We start from the raw sequence: 20,511 nt of genomic DNA, 5'->3' as shown, positions 1-20,511 counted from the left end.
TATTTTACATCGACTTGAAACATTGGTCCTCAGGTGGGATGGGAAATGAATAGAGGATCAATTAGGTTGCTCTCAGATCCGTGAATATTGGGGACATATTTCTTAAGAAGGCAACTGTTGTGTCTCCAAGGACACTTGGGAGAGACATCTGGCAAAGAAGCTTGTACATGGCAGAGTGATTAACTCTATAGGACTGTGATCCCAGTCAGTTCAGGCAGAAGAAGACTCCTAACGAAAATATTAATGTGTAAGTGGGGTGAATGGTCCCTCCAGAAGCAAGGGTAGCAATCAAAGGCAACTCTGGGGAGGCCCTTTGAGGTTATCTGGTTGTTCCAAGAATCGAATAATTGGCTCGGAAGCAGTGGTCTGTGTGGGGAACACCCTATTGGTTGTCCAGCTCTTCTTTTCTGGGAATTGTGGCAAAGACCGTTCACCAAAACCCACTTCCTCTTCCTTGTGGGTCCATATCTTGACCACTTTTTTTCAGCTTCCCTTGCAGTTAAGCGTGGCTCCATGAGCTAGACACTCTGCTACCCTTTCTCTTGGGAGCTCACCTTCTAGTCTCCTCCTCCTAGTTCACTTTTCTCCATCCACACCCCTCCTCTGGCTTTTTCTCCAATGTGTCAAGCACGTTTCTGCCTCAGGGCCTTTGCACTTGCTGATCCTTCCCCCGCCAAATGCTCTTTATCTCTAACATCCCTGTAACTTTCTTCTTCATCCATTTCCAGTATCTCCTTAAACATCATCTTCTTGAATCATCATGGGTGTACAGATATTTCTTCAATATACTGATTTTATTTCCTTTTGAGTATATTCTGAGGAGTGGAATTGCAGGTTCATATGGGAGCTCTATTTTTAATTCTTTGAGGTATCATCATACTGTTCTCCATAATGGCTGTACTAATTCACATTGCCACCAAACAGCAGCTAAGAGTTCCCTTTTCTCAACACCCTCACCAGCCATTTGTCAGTTTTCATCTTTTTGGTAATAGCCAATCTAAGTGGGGTGAGATATATCTCATTGTGGTTTTGATTTGCGTTTACCTGATGGTTAGTGATGTTGAGCATTTTTTCATCTACCTGTTGGCTTTTTGTATGTCTTCTTTTGAAAAATGTTGATTCAGATCTCTTGCCTATTTTCTAATCATATTATTTGTTTGTTTGTTTTTTTGGTCTGTCTTTCCTTTGCTGTTGGGCTGTTTGAGTTTCTTATGTATTCTGAATATTAACCCCTTGTCAGATGCATAGTTTGCAAACATTCTCTCCCATTCCGTAGGGTGTCTCTTCACTCTGTTGATTGTTTCCATGGCTACGCAGAGATTTTTTTTAGTTTGATGTTTACTGCAGCACTATTCCCAAAAGCCGAGATATGGAATTCACCTAAGTGTTCATCAACAGATGAATGGATAAAGAAAATGTGGTATATATAAGCAATGGAATACTAGTTGGCCATAAAAAAGAATGAAATCCTGTCATTTGCAGCAACATGGATAGAACTGAAGGACATTATCTAAGTAAAGTGAGCCAGGCAAAGAAAGACAAATATCACATAATCTCACTCATTTGTGGAATCTAAAAATGTTGATCTTAGAGAAGTAAAGAGTAGAGTTGTGGTTTCCAGAGGCTGGGAGGGGTAAAGGGGAAGGGAGAACAATGGATACAAGGTTTCTGTTAAATTGGAGGAATAAGTTCTAGTGTTTTGACACACTGGGGGGATTATGGTTAATAATAATATACTGTATATTTCCAAATAGCAAGAATAGAGGATTTTGAATGTTCTCACCACTGTAAAATGATACGTATTGGAAGTGAGGGGTATGCCAGTCACCCTGATTTGACTACACTGTGTACATGTACTGAAACATCATGCTGTACTCCACAAATATGTACAATTATTGCCGTGAGCCGTCCTGCTATAGGGAACAGCATGGGAGCCTGAGTGACACCCCTTGTTCTGCAGGCTACAAGGGGGTCCCGTGTGTGTGGCACGGCTCCATGGAAGTTCTTGTTTGTTCACCTTTGGTTGCTTGATGAGGCTTCCCAGAATTAAACAGCCTAACCTTTTGGCTTAGTATGGCTTTGGGGAATTCCCTGGAGTTTCTCAAAGGACATGTTAAAATACATCAAAATTAACTGGTTTATTTAAAGGGCATTGTCAGAGAAAGGTGTTTCTGAGGCATGTTCCCGGTATGGGTTGGCTCCATTTAATTTTGTCATTAATCTTCCTTGTTAGTGATGCGTGCACGGACCCATTGTGGCTGTGGTCATGCTCTTGTACGTGTGGAATGAAGTTATTGTGCTGGATTTCTATCCACGTTCCCCAGGGAGACGGTGGGTCCGAGTGCAGTGGTGCTTACAACTAATTGATCACAACTAGTTACAGATTTCTCTGTTTCTCCGCACTCTCACAGTTTCACTTGATTTACCAAGAACATGTTCTTTCTTTAGTAATAATAAGAATGCTATGGCGTGTTTTTGTTAGTTTGAGTAGGATCATTTAACTTTTCACTTTGTTCCTTGTACTGTTCCCAGAGTCAAATGGTAAAAAAATTAGCAAGTTTTACTATAAAGATGAGTAGCTAAAATAATAAACATATAAAAAGAGGTTTTTGATATTAATAGATTTTGTTTAAATTAGTTTCTAGTATAATTGTTTTTAATAGTAGTATAAAATATAATAGAATGTTATAATCAAGTTTTATTATATAAAATCATCTTGTATATATTGTGATTTTGGTCATTAATTAAAATAATAAATATAAACATAAGACATTAAATTGTTAAATATAAGTAAGATTTTATAAGAATTTAGATTATAAGTTTGTGTAAGTTTAAAAGGTCAAGAATTGTGATTCAGACCAAAAGTCTGACGCTCTCTAAGGCCAAGCCTGCTGCTACTGTGTAGTTTCCTGGCCACAAGCCACAGGCTTTGGGGTGAACTATTGATGCATGAGTAGATGTTCTTGTCACAACATGAGTGCCTTGGAACGTTTTGACCTTTCTTTTTCAATAGAAACAAAATAAAAAATATTTTGATTAAAAAATAAATCAATATGTAAAAGATTAGGTGAAAACATATAAATAAAGCAAGATTCTTGTGGTTGTTGTCCACACTTGCACTAGACACCTGTGGTCCATCTCTTTCTTTCCTCGCCAACACCACACCACGTATTCAGGTCCAACAAATTCTGCGGAGCAGGTCTCCGGCAAATTATTGCATGTCAATTAAAATAAAATAAAATCATTTTCTTAAAATATTTAAAAATTAAATAGGAACGCATGATCAGTTACATAAATCATATTATATATAAGAGGAGGCAAAAACAATTCAGTTGCTTATCAGAAGCAGAACTTCTCTGAAACAGATGGAAATTTCTCCTGCTGCCCACACAGGGGTCTCTCTGCAGCACAGTGAACAGCACAGAGCCCCATACCTCACGCTCCCATGCTGACGTGCTCCTGGCCTGATGTGCCTTTGTTCAAAGTGGGAAACTGGGATGCCAGGCAGGCAGCATATTAAAATGAATGAGGGAAAATCTAGTCAGAAAGAAGTCCTGGGGAGTTAGCCAGCCAGGCATAAAGCATGCCATGATTTGAAGGTTATCTTCCAGGGCATGAATTATGAATTTCCTCTGCAGCAGAGGAGGCTCCTGGACTAACAGAAAAGAGGAGTTGTTCATTTGGAGTTTATCATGCCTAGGAATGCCAGAGAGGCTGAGACTACTGATTTATGGGCTGATTCATCCTTTCTTCCTGGGCACCTGTTGAACCCTCCCCTCTCTTTACCTATTTTTCTTTTCTGCCATTTTCCCTTCCCCCTGGGAAAAATCTAAACTAAAGTTACAGTTCAAAGAGAGGAGGAAAGAAGTGTGATTCAGGAGATAGATGCCCTTAGTTCCTTTTTTTGTTTTGTTTTCATCTCTGTGTAGAAACCACTGTCATCACTGAAACGATGTGTCCTTCTACCCTTCAAGAGTGTCCTGCTGGCCCCCTTCCTGCTGGCCCCCTTACTGCTGGCACAATGAGGGGGATGCCCATTTTATGCTCACCTTGGAGTCCGGCTGATGGGGTTGGGAAATGGGACCATGGTCTAAGACCCAATGGTTTTATCAGAACAACAAGAATTGACACACAAAAGGAAAGGTGGGGATCAGCAAAAAAATTGGAAAAATTAACAGCTTGGCTATGTAAGGAATGGAAAAGTGTTTTCGGTTATGGCCAAGTGACTGCTTGCAAAAGAGATTAGTATTGCTAGAAGGGAGCCAGAGGCTTTTTATCAGAATAATTGAGAAAATCTTTTAAGGTATTTCAGAGATCTTTGGGGACGTCTCTTCCATCACAGGCTCAGAGACCTAGGAGGTCAGAATGGTTTTGGGGGATGGACTAGGGGTGCCCTCCATGGGCTCACTACCCAAGACCACCTCGGTTCTCAGCTCCCAGCATTCTGGCTTGGCACCTGTCAGCTGACCCAGCCACTGTGGCTCAAGTGGACCCAGGTGCAGCTCAACCCACTGCTCTAGAAGGTACAATTCAGAGTGTTGGCAGCACCATGCCATGGCTCAGTGGAACCCAGATGCAACTCACGCCACTGCTGTGGAAGGTGGAAGCAGTAAGTCTCGGCAGTGACCACATGGTGCTAATACTGTAGGTGCACTGAATGCAAAAGCTGTGGGAGCATGGTTTCTTCCACCTAGATTTCAAAGGACGTATTGAGCAGCTTGAGAGCTCAGGCAGAAATCTGCTGCAGGAATGGAGTCACCGCAGAAGGCCTCCATGAGAACAAAGCCAAGTGGAAATGTGGAGTCAGAGCTGCTGAAGAGAGTCCCCACCAGAACAGTGCCTAGTGGAGCCACAGGGGCAGGTCTGCCACTGAGGCCCAAGAACTGTAGAGTTGCCAGCATGCAACACCAGCCTGGGAGAGCTGCAGTTGTGAAATTCCAACCTGAGAAAGCAGCCTCCCGGCTGCACCCAGTAAAGCTGTGAGGTGGGGCTGTTTGAGGACTTGAAGGCCCAACCCCCTCACCATTTTGCCCATGATGGGGGACAGGGAATCAAAGGGGATTATATTCTCATGCTCGAAAATTTAATGTGGTTTTTCCCTGTTGGGTTTTCGACTTACTTGGGGCCTGTTACTCCTTTTTTTTTTTTTTTTTTTTTTGCCTACTTCTCTCTTTTGGAATGGGAATGTGTGTCCTATGCCTGTTCCACCACTGTGTTTTGGAAGTGGATAAGTTGTTTTGACTTCACAGCCATACAGCTGGAGAGGAACTAACTTTAGGATTAATTGTCCCTTGAGTCTCTCCCATTTTTGATTCAGATGAGACTTTGGACTTTTGAGTTAATGCTGGAAATGTTTAAGACTTTGGGGACTATTGGGATGGAATGAATGCATTTTGTATTGTGAGAAGGACATGAATTTGGGGGGCTAGGGGAAGAATGCTATGGTTTGAATGTGTCCCCCAAAAGTTCCTGTGCTGGAACCTTAATTCTCAGTGTGGCATCACTGGGGGGTGGGGGCCTTTAAGAAGTGATTGGGGCATGAGGGCCAAGCCTTCATGAATGTATTAATGCTGTTCTTGTGGGAATGAGTTAGTTCTTGTGGGAGTGAGTTAGTTCTTGCAAGTGAATTAGTTCTTATAAATGCAAGCTGAGCTTGCTTTTGTGGTTTTTTCCATGTGTGCTTGCTTACCTTTCTGCTTTTCTGTCATGTGATGTTATGCAACTGGAAAGCCCTCACCAGAAGCTAGTCCCATACCCTTGGACTTTTACTATGGATAGAATGTTTCCTCAAGACTCATTGAAGCTTAATCCCCTTTGTAACAGTGCTAAAATTGTGGGAAATCTGAGTATGGTATTTGAAATGTAGAGCCTCTAAGAGATGAATAGATTGTGAAGACAGTGCCCTTGAGAATGGATTGATCCGTTCATGGAGTAATGGGCGTGATTCTGATGGCTTTGTAAAGAGAGCAGTGGGAAGGTTCACTCTCTTGCCCAGCCCATTCTTGCCACGTGTATTAGTCCATATCTGTTGCTTATAACAAAATACTTGAAACTGGGTGATTTATAAAGAAAAACAACATTTATTACCTACAGTTTCTGAGGCTGGGAAGTCCAAAATCCATCTAGTGGTGGCGACATCGACTCTGGGATCTCACATTGCAAGACAGAGGAAGCAGAGAGAGCAGAGAGACAGAAGACAGACTCTCCTCTTCTTTGAACGCCCTAAGAGTCACGCCCCGAGCACCATTTTTAATCCGTTCACTACTGCGAGGTCCTGAAATCCAATCAGCTCTTCAAGGCTCCACCTTTCAATGACCATAATAGGATTTCCCACCCTCTAACAGTCACAGTGGGGGCTAAGTGGCTAATACATAAAACTTGGGGCACACAGTTCAAGATTCAGTAAGTTGTGGCAGGACATAATTCAATCCACTACATCACATGATATGCTGGTCGTGATGGGAACTTGTAGAGAGTTCCCACCAAAAAGGATGTGTTGCCTGAACTTCGGACTTCCCAGCTTCTGAACTTCTAAGAAATAAATTTTATTTCTTTATAAATTATGCAGTTTCAGCTATTCTGCTGTAAGCAACAGACACGTACTAATACAACTTTCCAGCCTCCAGAACTTTGAGCCAAGATAAACTTCTTTCCTTTATGAATTACCCAGTCTGTGGAATTCAGTTACATCAGCATTATTCCTAACACAGGGAATCATGGGGAAAATTTTGTATTCATGACTCTGCCTTTAATTAGACCTTGGGTTGAACTATGGAAATTACACCAACAAAGTGGCTCTGTTGAAATACCCAAGACTCCTCGAGATACAAGAGATAAGACTGTACATTTCTCTCTTTGTTATAAGGTAGATGCTGCGAGACTGTTTAACAGTATACAATTTCTCTGAGGTGGTGAGTTTTAATATCTTTTTGTTTTGTTGTAGAAAAGTTATATTATCATCTTATTTAACTGGAGCAGGTGCAGGGCTGGTGTGAGGGCCATCTCCTCAGAGTGGCCAAGGTGAATTTCTAAGTATGTGTTGTAATAATTATATTCAGTATTTTTACCATTTTAATTTGCTTTAGATACAACGTTTAATTTGGAAATACGAAGGACATGTAAAGCAGTGGTTCTAAGCAGGGAGTAATTTTGCTCCCCAGAGGGACATTTAACAATGTCTCAGTCATTTTTGGCTGTCACGACCAGGTGTGGTGGGTGCGGGTCCTTCTGCCACCAGGTGGGTGGAGGTCAGAGATGCTGCTGCACATCCCACAATGCAAAAGACAGTCCCTCACACTAGGAATTATCCATCCCCAAATGTCAATAATGCCAAAGCTGAGAAACCCAGATTTGAAGGAAGACATGGAATTTTTTTTTTTTTTCAAATCAAAATGGGGCATGGGATAAAAAAGACAATAAAATCAAGTTTGAAAAAATTGTCATAAATAAATTCATCTGCAGATTCACCTCAAAATCTTCATGAAATACTTGACCATTCGTATAGTTAATTTTTTGAAGGTTTTGGTTGAATATCTCTTTTCTTGGAACTTATTAGCATGTATATATAACAATCCGCATTGGGGGATTTTGAATTTGGGGACAGATTGGAGACAGTCTATGAGGTTCTTCAGGGCTACTGAGTCATTTAAATAGAAGAGTTGGAAAAGAACTTAATTCTTCATTTAATGTTGAAAGAATTCATTCCAATGGGCAATGACAGAGACTCACCATGATCATTCCCTGCCCTCTCTATGGCAGAAAACGGGCCATGTCCCGTCCCTCAGATCTGTTGGCTTAGCAAACATGGTGGTATTTATAGAGGTGAAATTACAAAAATCAAAGTTGTGTAGGAGCCTTAACAAAAAATGCTGGAGTGGTGGCATAGCGTAGTGAGATTCTGGGCTCTCCTGCTTACCTGATGTGTAAGCTTGGGCAAGCCCCTAAACCGCTCTGACTCTCAGTTTCCTCATCTGTAAGATGGGGCTAAGAAGAGCATCTGATTCTTGGGTTGTTGGGAGTGCTCCATGAGCTAGCACTTGAAATGTGCTTGGACCAAGCAAATGCTCACTCCACATTTGCTATCACTGTTAACGATACTCCACCCATTCACCCTCTCTACTGCAGCTCGCTGGGTCAAAATGATGTTTGAGTTTGGTGGTCACAAAATGGAATGCTTAAACAGAGAGGAGAAATGAGAGAATTCTAAAATTTCAGATTTGGGAGAGGAAGTGTTGCTTCTTTCGGTCTTTACTGAGGTCCATCCTTTCTTCCTGGGCACCTGTTTTCCCCTCCCCCCTTTTTTACCGATTTTTTTCTTTTTTCCCATTTTCCCTTCCCCGCTGGGAAAAATCTAAACTAATTTTACAGTTGAAAGAGAGAAGGAAGGAAGGGTTATTGAGGAGACAGATGTCCTTCTTTCTTTCTTTTTTTTTTTTTTGGTTTGTTTCCATCTCTAGCTGTTTAGAAACCACTGTCATCACTGAAAGGATGTGTTCTGTCACCCTTCAGGAGTGTCCAGCTGGCCCCAATTGCTGGCATGATGAAGGGGATGTTCATTTTATGGTGACCTTGGAGTCCAGCTGGTGGGCTTGGGAAATGGGACCACAGTCTAGGTCCTAGTGGTTTTATCAGAACAACCAGAAGTGACACATACACAAAATGAAAGGGGGCAGGGTCAGTTGACAGGGAAATCAAACTCGTTGTTTAAAATATGGAATTTTGTCTTCCAGATAAGTGTGGTCACCCGAATAAAATTGTGATTGTCACCAAATATGGTTGTATTTCTGATTTGATGGGGTTGGGGGGGGGGCTGTGGTAGGGATGGTCTGTTATGATATTTTTATCAAATGCTGCGTTTTGTTCTTTTTTGTTTTTGTTTTTGTTTTTGGTGGCTGGCCAGTACGGGCATCTGAACCCTCGACCCTGGTGTTATAACACCACACTCTAGCCAGCTGAGCTAGCTGGCTAGCTTAAAGAGTGTGTGTGTGTGTGTGTGTGTGTGTGTGTGTGTGTGTGTGTGTGTGTGTGTGTGTGTGTGTGTGTGTGTGTGTGTGTGTTTTAAAATGCATCTGTTTAAGGTATGCAAGATGATATCTGGAGATATGTATGCATCATGAAGTGATTATTACAGTTTAGCAAATTAACATATCCATTGTCTCGGTCTGCTTTGTGTTGCTATAACAATATGACAGACTGGATAATTTAAACACAAATTTATCTGTCACTGTCCTGGAGGCTGAAAAGTCCAATATCAAGTGCTGTCATTTGGCGAGGACCTTGTTGTTGTGTCTTCTCTGGGAGAAAGTGAGAGGGTGAGGGAAGGAAAGAGAGAGAAGGAAAGTGGGCCAAAATAATTTTTTAAAATCATAAACCCAGTCGCCCGGCTAGCTCAGTTGGTAGAGCATGAGACTCTTAAAATCATAAACCCACTCCCACCATAATGGTACTAATCCATTCATGAGGGCTATATTTATTATCAGTCCCACCTCTCAACACTGTTCCATTGGGATTATATTTTCAACACAGAAACTTTGGGGGACACGTTCAGATGATGACATCTACTAAATGCAAATCCCAGTACTTATGGAACTAACAATCTACTACATTTGAGACACCAAAGATAAAGAGAAATGATAATACAGAGTAAGAAACATGAGGCTTTAGGGGGCATACACAGGTAACACCAAATCCTACTTCAGGCAATCCAAAGAATACTTTCTAGTAGAAGAGATGACTAAGCTAAGACTCAAAGAGAAAGCAGAAATTAGTCAAGTTTTGAGAGAAGATATTCTAGTGAGAAGGGATGGAAGGTTGCAAAGGCTCAAAGTCAAGAGGAAGATGTTTTCCTGTCTGTTTTTAAAGACAAGCTCTGCTATCAGCATGGCAAGCAGAAGAATTTTCTGGAACAGTGCTTCTGAGACATTCATGCATATACGTATCCCCTGGGGAGATCCCCGTTAAAATGCACACGGTAGGTCTGGGGTGGGGTTTCAGATCTTATTTTGTTTTTCTAACAAGTTTCTGGTGATGCTGATGCCAGTGTTCCATGGACCACACTTTGAGTGGGGTGGTTTTAGAGCATCCATGGGAAGGAGCATATCTACATTTTAAATTTTCATCTCCTTCTCTCCCTAGCCCTCCAGATTTTAGGGACGATTGGCGATAACCTTGTGAGCAGACTGAATCATAGCCAAGCTTTAGAAAGCTTCTGGAAGGAAGAGAGGTGTTGGTTACCTGCAAGACCCCAGGAAGTCAAAGCACTTTCCAAAGGGTGTTGCCATCGAGGGCTTCAACCCTACAGGAAATGCTACGATTCTGCTCCATCAAACACTCGTACTTTCCAACTGCTATGGTTTGAATGCCCCCACCAAGACTCACATTCAAACTTAATCCCCTAACTGAGGTTACCAGACCTGGGAAAGGAGGGATGGTTACTGAGAAAATTGGTAAAAGTCCACAAAAAATGGTTACATTTTGTAATGCTGTAATACTAATTATCCTGATTCGAGCATCACATATTGCACACAGTTAAAAAAATAAAAAACTTAATCCCCAATGTGGCAGCATTGAGAAGAGGGGCTTTTAAAGGGCTCTACTCTCATGGTCATTCATGGATTGATGGATTTATGGATTATCATGGGAGTGGGACTGGTGGCTTTAAAAGAGGAGGAAGGAAGACCTGAGCTATCATGCTCAGCCCTCGCTGTGTGACATCTTCCATCATGTTATAAAATAGCATGCGGTCCCCACCAGAAGCCAACCAGACATGGTTGCTCAATCTTGAACTTCCCAGTCTCCAAAACTGTAAGAAATAAACCTCTTTTCTTTACAAATTACCCAGTCTCAGGTATTCTGTTATAAGAAACAAATACACAGCAACAAGAAAAAACAGACTAAGACACCAAAATAACTCTTTTAAGTGTTTGTGCAAAAGTAGCCTATATGTCTATGTGCTTTATTGGTTTCTTGGGACTCATTACCGTTTTACTGACCATTTCTTTAAATGTCCTACGGTGTCTCAAGCAGACATATGACAGATCATTTATTGAGAGCTATTCTGTGTCAGGCACATGATAGGACCTGTAGAAGCACACTTTGGATCGTGCCCCACAGCACATAAAAGAAAACAAAATGATAGCCAGATGTTCTTGGTCATGCCATTGAACTGGGATCTGTTATTTTCAAATAATTTGGAAATTCAAAGAGTTGCAGAGTGCAGAAGATAAAGCAGTCATTTAGAACAGGACCTCTGTTTCTCAGTGGTGAATGAAACCACGGGAAGACAGCCATCCATGCTCTGAATTGCCCAGAGAGTTATGGGGCTGGCAGGATCCTGCATTTCCACATTAAGCTGCAAAGAGAAAATTTCAGAGTAGACTCCTGCAGGTACCTGCTACTGTCAAATGTTGCTCCACAGCGTATTTGAAAGCAAGAAAGGACTTTAATCCTGCGAGAGAGAAAAGAGAATTTCTTCAGAGTCTGCAGTAGGTTTAATACCCATGTGATTCCAAACGTCATATTTATAGGAGCATAGATCTTAAGAATACAGACAAATATAGCAACTAATACTGCAAGAATAAATATGAAAATGTTAAAAGTGATTGTCCCTAGTGCGGCAGGCATGGTTGGCAAACCCAAAAGCCATTCCCAGCCACATCACCATTGATAGCTTCCACTCTGGAGGCTAGAAAGCCAAATACTTGTTTTCTCAGATTCCTTTGCAGCTATAAGCAGTCATATGATAAATTTCTGACCAATTAAGTGAAAGGGAATTTGTTCAGGGGTTTCTGGAGAAAATTTTACTTCCTGTCAAAGAGGGAGGCATGCAAGGGAAGTTTGCTGCTTCTGCTCCATCCTTCTTCTTCTTGTCTTGAACATAGTTGTGATGTCTGGAGCTGTGGCAGTCCTTTTGCAACCATGAAAATAATATGATGAAAAGCCAACATGCTAATGGCAGAATGGAAAACTAGAGAGTGCCTAGATTATTTTACAGCACCACTGAGGAATAGAACCAACACCAGAAATACCTAACTCTGGACTTGTATTCCTGTAAGGAAAATCATCTTAGTTTCTGGATCTTAGTCACTTGCTGCCAAAAGTATGACTAATTGGGATCTTCATGTGGTGGAATAATGGGTCATTTCAATTTTCTTTGCTGCTGTTGCTTACAACTCTTTTCTAAAAATTTCTACATGTGTGATACCTTTGTAACGTAAAAATATAGTAGCTTATTCCTTTAAAAATGTATTGTCAAAAAGATATGTCATTCAGCGTTTGAATAATATTTCCAGTATGGTGATTCCTGTGACTCATTTTGACACTGCTTAACTTAAACCCTGTGATGCTCAGTCTTCTCATAATGGAAATAGTACTAATTCTACCTACCTCACAAGACTTTTAAAGACATTGAATTCCTGCTATGTCCTAGGCACTTTTCCAGCCACTTTGCATACTAGCTCACCTTATGTCTGGCACAGCCTTTCAAGGTAAAGATTACCATTGCCACCATTTTATCAACAAGAAAAGTAAGCTACTGATGTATTGTTCACTCAATAAATATTAACCAAGAAGTTACAGTGTGCTAGGTAGCATTAAAGGTGCTTGGAAAAAGCAGTTCTGCCTCCATTTTCACATGCATTTTAATATTTCAGTATTCCTGAAATGTTACATATAAATGTTTTTATACAATATATATAAATATGTATGTTTGTATATTATATATAAATATTTTATATTTTTAAATACATATTTAATAGATCATATTTATAAATCCTAAACATATGTAAATCTGTTATAAATTATATATATATAAATCTGTTATTCATTCTTAAAATTTTATACATATATAAATCTGTTATAAATTATACATATCCGTTATTTATTTCTGAAATTTTATATATATCATACATATATAACAGGTATATATGCGTCTATATATAGAGAGAGACAGCTGTATATATAAAATTAACAGGTATATTCATCCCTCTGTATCCATGGGTAATTTGTTGCAGGATCTCCAGTGGATAACAAAATCTGTAAATGCTCAAGCTCCTGATATAAAATGGCTAAGTATTTGCATATAACTTACGCACATCTTCCTGTATACTTTAAATCTAGATTATTAGATTACTAGATTACATTGTATCAGTACCTAATACAACGTAAATGCTAGGTAAAAAGTTGTTCCACTGTATTATTTAGACAAGAAAAACAGTCTGTACATGTTCAGTGCAAACACGATTTTTTTCTTTAAATATTTTTGATCCATGGTTGATCAAGTCCACATATGTGGAACCCACAGATATGAAGGGCTGACTCTAAGAAGGGTCTTCACATATATTTCGATTCCATTTTCCATGAGCTTTTGAAGCACCCTCGTATATGTGTGTGTACCTATGTATACCTGTATGTGTGTATATTCCTTCTGTTCTTTTTTGAGCCAGTTATAGCATCTGTCTGGTTCCCTCACCGATGAATAAGTAAAATAAACTCCTTCACATATGCTCGTCTTATACCTGCATGAGTCATGATTTTACCTTTTTTTTTTTTTTTTAGGTCACACAGCTAGTAAGGAGCAGAACTGAGATTTAAAACCACTTAGCTCCCAGTCAGTACTCAACACATGGTAGTATTTAGTGTTGCTAAGCAGCAGGCATTCCTTCTGAGCAGAACCTGCAGAAAGCACACAACCGCTCACCGTTTTGGAAGTGGACGGCATGGACGACAGGAAGATCTCCGAGGTCTGGGACTGGGAGCGGGGTTTGGTCTTTATGGTGATCCATCTCCTGTATTCTTCTCGTACCTGGGGATGGAGACACACCACAGGGAGATGAGTCACTCCTGGATGCAGGGAAATGGTCCTGGTTCAGGCATGTCAGATGGGGGGATGGGGAGGCGGGATGGAGGGGGGATGGGGAGGAGGGACGGAGGGGGGATGGGGAGGAGGGATGGGGAGGAGGGATGGAGGGGGAGATGGGGTGGAGGGATGGAGGGGGGACAGGGTGGAGGGATGGAGGAGAGACGGGGTGGAGGGATGGAGGGGGGATGGGGTGGAGGGATGGAGGGGGGATGGGGTGGAGGGATGGAGGGGGGACAGGGTGGAGGGATGGAGGGGGGACGGGGTGGAGGGATGGAGGAGAGACGGGGTGGAGGGATGGAGGGGGGATGGGGTGGAGGGATGGAGGGGAGGGATGGGGTGGAGGGATGGAGGGGGGATGGGGAGGCGGGATGGAGGGGGGATGGGGAGGCGGGATGGAGGGGGGATGGGGAGGAGGGATGGAGGGGGGATGGGGAGGAGGGATGGAAGGGGGATGGGGAGGAGGGATGGAGGGGAGGGATGGGGTGGAGGGATGGAGGGGGGATAGGGAGGAGGGATGGAAAGGATGGGGAAGGCAGCAGCCACATACCTGGTGGTTGAACAGACAGTGCACGAGGAAGATAAAGGCCCCCTGCAGGCTGTTGATGGTTGTGAACAGATAGGCCATTACACCTGCCAGGGGTCCAATCTGAAAAATGCCCAACACCCAGGAGCAACCCAAGATGAAGAGCTGGGCAAAGGCCTTGAAGGTCAGTAACCTGGGGGAGAAGATTTGCAGAGCATAAGGTTCTGGGACATGGCTGCTATCTTCGTGGGTCAGTGTGTGACCTGCCTGAATGCGGATAAATGTAGGGTGAAGTCTCCGAACCCAGATACTGGGAAATCAAATCCTATAGCCATTTAAGAGGTGGTTGGCCTACAGATACATGTGGATACAAAGATGCGTGGACATGGGTATTTAATGCAACTTCTGTTTGTAGTAATAAAAGCACAGAAAGATCCATGTGTCCAAAAATTGGGGACACATTAAATGAATGGTGAGTTCATAGTATGACATACTATGAAGACTTTCTTCTTATTGAGGTAAAATTCACCTAACATAAAATTTACAATTTTAACTATTATAGTGTATACAAGTCAGTGGCCTCGAGTGACAACATACACACTGTTGTCAACCATCACTCCTATTTAGTTCCAAGACATTTTTTTATCACCACTGAAGGAAACCTCATACCTATTAAATGGCTGTTTTCCATTTCCACTCCCACAAAAGGAAACAACCCAAATATGCATCAACTGATGAATGGATAACAAAGTGTGGTACATCCATTCAATGAAATACACAGCCATGAAAAAGAATAAATCACTGATACATGACACAACATGGGTGAATATTGCAAACTTTATACTGAGTATCAGCCAGACACAAAACACCACATATTGTGTGATTTCATTTATGTAAAATGTCCACAATAGGCAAATTCATAGAGACAGAGAGCAGAGTATAAAGCCACTTTGTAGAATAATATGAGCGCGACAATATGCTATAGTGGATAAAGGGTACAGGCTCTAGATCAGACTGTCTGTGTTCAAATTGTGACTGATACATTCACTAACTTAGTGGCATTGTAAGTTATTTAATCTCACTGTGCCTCAGTTTCCTCACTCTGATATAGGGTTAATAATAAAACCCCAACCCCACCAGCTAGTTCTACAGATTGAATGGGGCGATGGTGAGACTCTTAAGGTGCTTAAGACAATGTCTGGCACAAAATAAGCACTTTTGCAGTTGTTACTAGCCATAAGTATTGACATGAGATAAGCCATATGTTATATGAAAAAGAGCAAAGTGCACAACAGTGTATACAATTTCTTATAATTTATGTATAAGTCAGTGGACGTATAGGCATAGAATATTGGAAGGAAGCACATATTGATTTATAACGTTTGCTTCAGGTGGAGACTTGGAGGTGTCAAAGGAAAGAAATAAATGCTGATGGGTACAGGGCTTCTTTTAGAGATGGTGAAAATATTAAGAAACTAGATAGTACACAGCTCTATTTACAATAGCCAAGATATGGAAACAATCTAAATGTCCATCAACAGACAACTGGATAAGGAAAATGTGGTATGTATATATATATATATATATATATATATATATATATGTGTGTGTGTATACACACACACACACACACACACACACACACACACACAATGGAATACTACTCAGGCGTAAAAAAGAATGAAATTCTGCCATTTTTAGCAACATGGATGAGCTTGGAGAAAATTATAATAAGTGAAATAAGCCAGGCACAGAAAGAGAAATGCCACATGTCCTTCCTCATAGGAGGGAGGGAGGGAGTGAGTGAGGGAAGGAAGGAAGGAAAGAAAGAAAAAGAAAAAGAAAGACTACAATAAAATGTTGAACTTTCAGAAGGAGAGAACAGACCTATAGTTACTACAGGTGGGAAAGGGGGAGGAGAAGGGAGATTAGGGAGTAACTGGTTGATGGAATTTGGATGCGTTGTCCCCTCCAAAACTCATGTGGAAATTTCATCCTCAATGTGGCAGTGTCGGAAACTGATTGAGTCATGGGGGTGGATCCCTCATGAATGGATTAATGCTCTCCCTGGGGGTGGGGGGCCTGAGTGAGTTCTCACTCTATTAGTTCCCGTGAGAGCTGGTTGTTTAATAGACCCTGGCACCTCCCCTCCCTCTCTCTCTCTTGCTTCCTCTCGCCATGTGATCTCTTTGTACCCGCTGGCTCTCTGCCACTTTCCACCATGGCAGCCTGAGGCCAGTGCCAGATGCAGCTGTCCCAGAATCATAAGTCAAATAAACCTCTTTTCCTTATAAATTACCCAGTCTCAGGTATTTCTGTTACAGCAACACAAAACGGACTAAAACACTGGGTAAGGCACACAAAGAATAATTATGATTTGTAATGATGAAAATGCTAATAATTTTGATTTCATCATCACATGCTGTACACAAAAACCGATAGTCAACTTTGTACCCCATAAATATGTATAATCAGAAATAAAAAAGAAAATAAAAAATAAAATTAAATAAAAATTTAAAAAATAAAAATACATATTATACATATTTTTGATGTGTATAATCAAAAATAAAAAAAGAAACTTGATGGTAGTGATAGTTGCACAACATTGTCAATGTACTAAAAGCCACTAACTAGTACACGATAATAGTTAAAATGATGAATTTAATTTTATGTGAAATTTACTGCGTAAATTTTTTGCCTTGTGTATGTATAAAACTTATTTTAACTTTTTAAGGAACTTTTTATTTTATTCTACTTATTTTTTTAAACATAATTTATTATATGCATATATAGTTTACAAAGGTGACTTTCAATAGTTGTGTACAATGTGTGATGGTCAGATCAGGATAGTTAGCTTATTCATCATTTAAAAAAATATTTTAGGGGCTGGCTGGTTAACTCAGTTGGTTAGAGCATAGGCTTGTAACACCTAGGTCAAGGGTTTGGTTCCCCATACCAGCCAGACACCAAAAACTAAAACTAAAAATATTTTAAACGAATTAATCCCATACCAACCAGCTGCCAAAAAAATTAAAATAAAAAAAATAAAATGAATAAGGGAGTGCATATGACAGGAAAACAAGCAAAGAATATCATCAGGTTATTGACAATGAAACGTAGACAATGTCTGGTTGCAGCACATTCTTATAATGAACAGTAGTTAGGTGAGAAAGTTAAGAAACACAAATGATTTATAAGAATATGAAAAAGCCCCACATCTCTAATATAAAATAATATATATGTAACCAAAATTAAGAGATAGCATATTTCAACTATTAAATCAACAAAACAAAACAAAGATAACAATAGACCTCAGTGTTGGTAATACTGCAGGTAAACAACTATTCTCATTTTTCGGAACAAATTTTCTGGAAACCAGTTTTCAATATATACTAAAAGTATCACAATCAAGCTTACCCTTTGGTTCAGGCAGTTTAACACTTAAATATAATTAAATAACCACAGCATAGAACAATTTACTTACAAGGATATTCAAGGCAGTATAGTTTATAACAGCAAAAAGCAAATAAAATAAACAGAAGCAACTTGTCTCCCTAAATAAAGTATGATTTAAGTAAGTTGTGCTGCATCCTGACACTTAAATCCTATGCAAAAAATAATATTGTAGAATAATTTCTAATTAAATGGGAAAATATTTATTATATTATTAAGAGATATTATAAAGAATAAAACAGCATGATAGATATTATGATTCTGTTCTTTGTAAATATGCACAAATAAGAATGCAGAGAATTAGTAAATGTATTAATAGTTTGAACATATGAAACACTGTTTCTACTAACTGTGCTAAATGCCTCATAAACCACATAAAGTAGGCAAAATTAATATGTCCATTCTACAGATGAGGAAACTGAGTTTCAGAGAGGCTGTGTAACTTGCCTAAGGTCCACACAGCTGGTCAGGGATGGAGGTAGAGTCTGAGTCTCCAATCTAGGCTCTGTGCTATTCTAAACAGGCCTCATCATGTGTCCTGGGCACAGGATCCAGCATACAGAAGGTGTTCCATGAACTTTTGTGGGAAGAAGGAAGGAAAACTAGAAGAGAAGAGGAAAGGAGAGAGGGCTGCACCTGGTGTCTTTGAGCTTCGAGACTTCGTCATTGACGCTGCAAAGCCTCTGCCTCAGGATCCACAATGTCCAACTTAGGAGGATCAAGTTGATCTACAAAGTCAAGCAGAAGGTACTGAGAGACTGGACACACAAATGGACAATGGCCAGATTATCTATAAAAACAGAACTCTGACCCACAATCTGCAACAACCACTCCAGGAAGCTGAACAATAACCCTGCAGCAATCAGCCCGAGATGACCAGGACTTGATTAATAACTGACAGCTTCCCTAATTTCTGTCCACATATCCAACTTAGAACAATCATGAGAAAGCCAACACGCACCCTTAACCAATCACATAGGATACCCCGCTTCTCGTTAGCCACGTGCAGCTTCCCCATGCCAGCAGCCTCCCATCAGGGCGTACCTGAAGCCTTCCCTTTTATTCCACTGTAAATCTTTCCCACTCCTCTGCCCGCTCTTGAGTTTACACCCAACACAAGTGATGGCTGCTGACTCCCTTACTGCTATAGCAATCTCTGAATAAATACCCTTTGCTTGTTCTCATTTGAGTGGATTTGTTCATTTTCACAGATGGATCCAACGAGTTAGAATCAAAGCCAGCCTTTAGGATATAGACTGTGACCTTGAGTGGAGTATTATTCTCTTCAAAGACCCTACCTCAAAAGCATGTCAGACTGGAGTGCGCACAGTCTCAGGGCAGGCTTTCTCCACCTTGGCAATATTGAACTTCAGGGTCTGATCATTCTTGGTGTGTGTTTGTTGGGGTGAGGGTGCTGTCCTGTGTGTTGTAGGATGTTAACCAGGGCACTTTGAAAGAGGAAGGGGGATACTAATAAATAGCTCTACAAGAATAGGTGTAATCAGGAAGTCCCTGGCAAACAGGAAAACCATGTCACCCTGCACAGAGTAGACATTCACTCAATATTTGTTGAGTGAATAAATGCAGTATTTTTAAAAGAATCCCCAGCGGAAGGTTCTATTATATCAAAGCAACCAGTGACCCAGGAGGTAGCCAAGGAAAGACAAGTGAAGACAGTAATTTCAGGAATAGGGGTTTGTCACATTAAACTGTGACCATTTATCTTTATCTCATTTCTACTTTAACAGGTAAGGAACACACTCTCTATGCTTGGCCAACCCAGAGTGGACACAAGCATAGAAAACTATCACCGACCAAGATCATGACTGCCACTGGCCCCAGGAAGCTCCAGATGAATCCTTCATCAGGCTTGAGCCAGCAGCTGTTGAGAGAAAGATGACCATTAGCTGCTTATTCCTTGGGAGAAGGGAGAGAGTTTGTTTTTCCAGGTTCAAGGATTCTGGAGCAAGATCTGAACAGCGCCAGAAGCTGTTTAGTTCAGAACCTAGATTTTAGATGGAGTCTGGTTTGAACTCTTGTCTGACACAAGCAGTATGCTCTGTTGGATAGATTCAACTATTAGTGTAGCTATCTACAAAGTCTCGATGTCAGGTAATGTCAGTCCTCTGAATTTATTCTTCTACCTCATGATGGTGTTACTATTCTGTTTCTTTTGCCTCCTCCATAAAAACTTTAAACTCTGTCAATATTCACAAAATGATATGTTGGAATTTTGACTGAGAATTTGTTGAATCTATGGGTCAAGTTGGAAAGAACAGACGTCTTGACAATAGTGCACCTTCCTATTCATGAACATGGAATATCTGTCCATTTATTTGGCTCTTCTTTGATTTCTTTCATTAGAGTTTGGCAGATTTCCTGATATAAAACTTGTAGGAAAGATTAAATCAGATAATGTGCATGAAGTTTTTGGGTACAATTCCTGGCAGAAAGTTAAGGCTCAATGCATGTAGTTATCATGATGATAATGATTGCTATAATGAGAAAGAAAATAAAAATAATAATTTAACTACAGCCATCAAAACCACCAACAATAATTAAGCCTACTTTGTGTACAAAGTATTCTGTTGATCAAATACTTTGCTCTGCAATGGCTTGTGCTGGTAAAAGTAGCATAACTTATTCTGAAAGTGGACCTGGTAGGTTGAATCTGGTA

General features: G+C 40.6%; 2 protein-coding genes across 2 annotated transcripts in view; one reads left to right on the top strand and one right to left on the bottom strand.

The window, feature by feature from the left end:
- Nucleotides 1-4,025, top strand: part of LOC134387530 (adhesion G protein-coupled receptor E4-like) — a 57,205-nt gene extending 53,180 nt beyond the window's left edge. The window contains exon 16 of the mRNA XM_063109981.1: nt 3,930-4,025. Coding sequence (XP_062966051.1) covers nt 3,930-4,025 — 96 coding nt within the window. The remainder of the gene's footprint in view (nt 1-3,929) is intronic.
- A 7,205-nt stretch (nt 4,026-11,230) lies between these two features.
- The window catches only part of LOC134387529 (putative adhesion G protein-coupled receptor E4P), a 49,654-nt gene continuing 40,373 nt past the window's right edge, over nt 11,231-20,511 (bottom strand). Inside the window, exons 14-18 of the mRNA XM_063109980.1 lie at nt 19,650-19,716; nt 18,471-18,562; nt 14,406-14,574; nt 13,697-13,801; nt 11,231-11,350 (exon numbers count right to left, since the gene is read on the bottom strand). Of these exons, the coding sequence (XP_062966050.1) occupies nt 11,231-11,350; nt 13,697-13,801; nt 14,406-14,574; nt 18,471-18,562; nt 19,650-19,716 (553 nt within the window). The remainder of the gene's footprint in view (nt 11,351-13,696; nt 13,802-14,405; nt 14,575-18,470; nt 18,563-19,649; nt 19,717-20,511) is intronic.

Source organism: Cynocephalus volans, chromosome 10 (assembly GCF_027409185.1).
Source record: "Cynocephalus volans isolate mCynVol1 chromosome 10, mCynVol1.pri, whole genome shotgun sequence".
NCBI lineage: Eukaryota > Metazoa > Chordata > Mammalia > Dermoptera > Cynocephalidae > Cynocephalus > Cynocephalus volans.
This window is presented reverse-complemented; position numbering and strand designations above follow the sequence as displayed.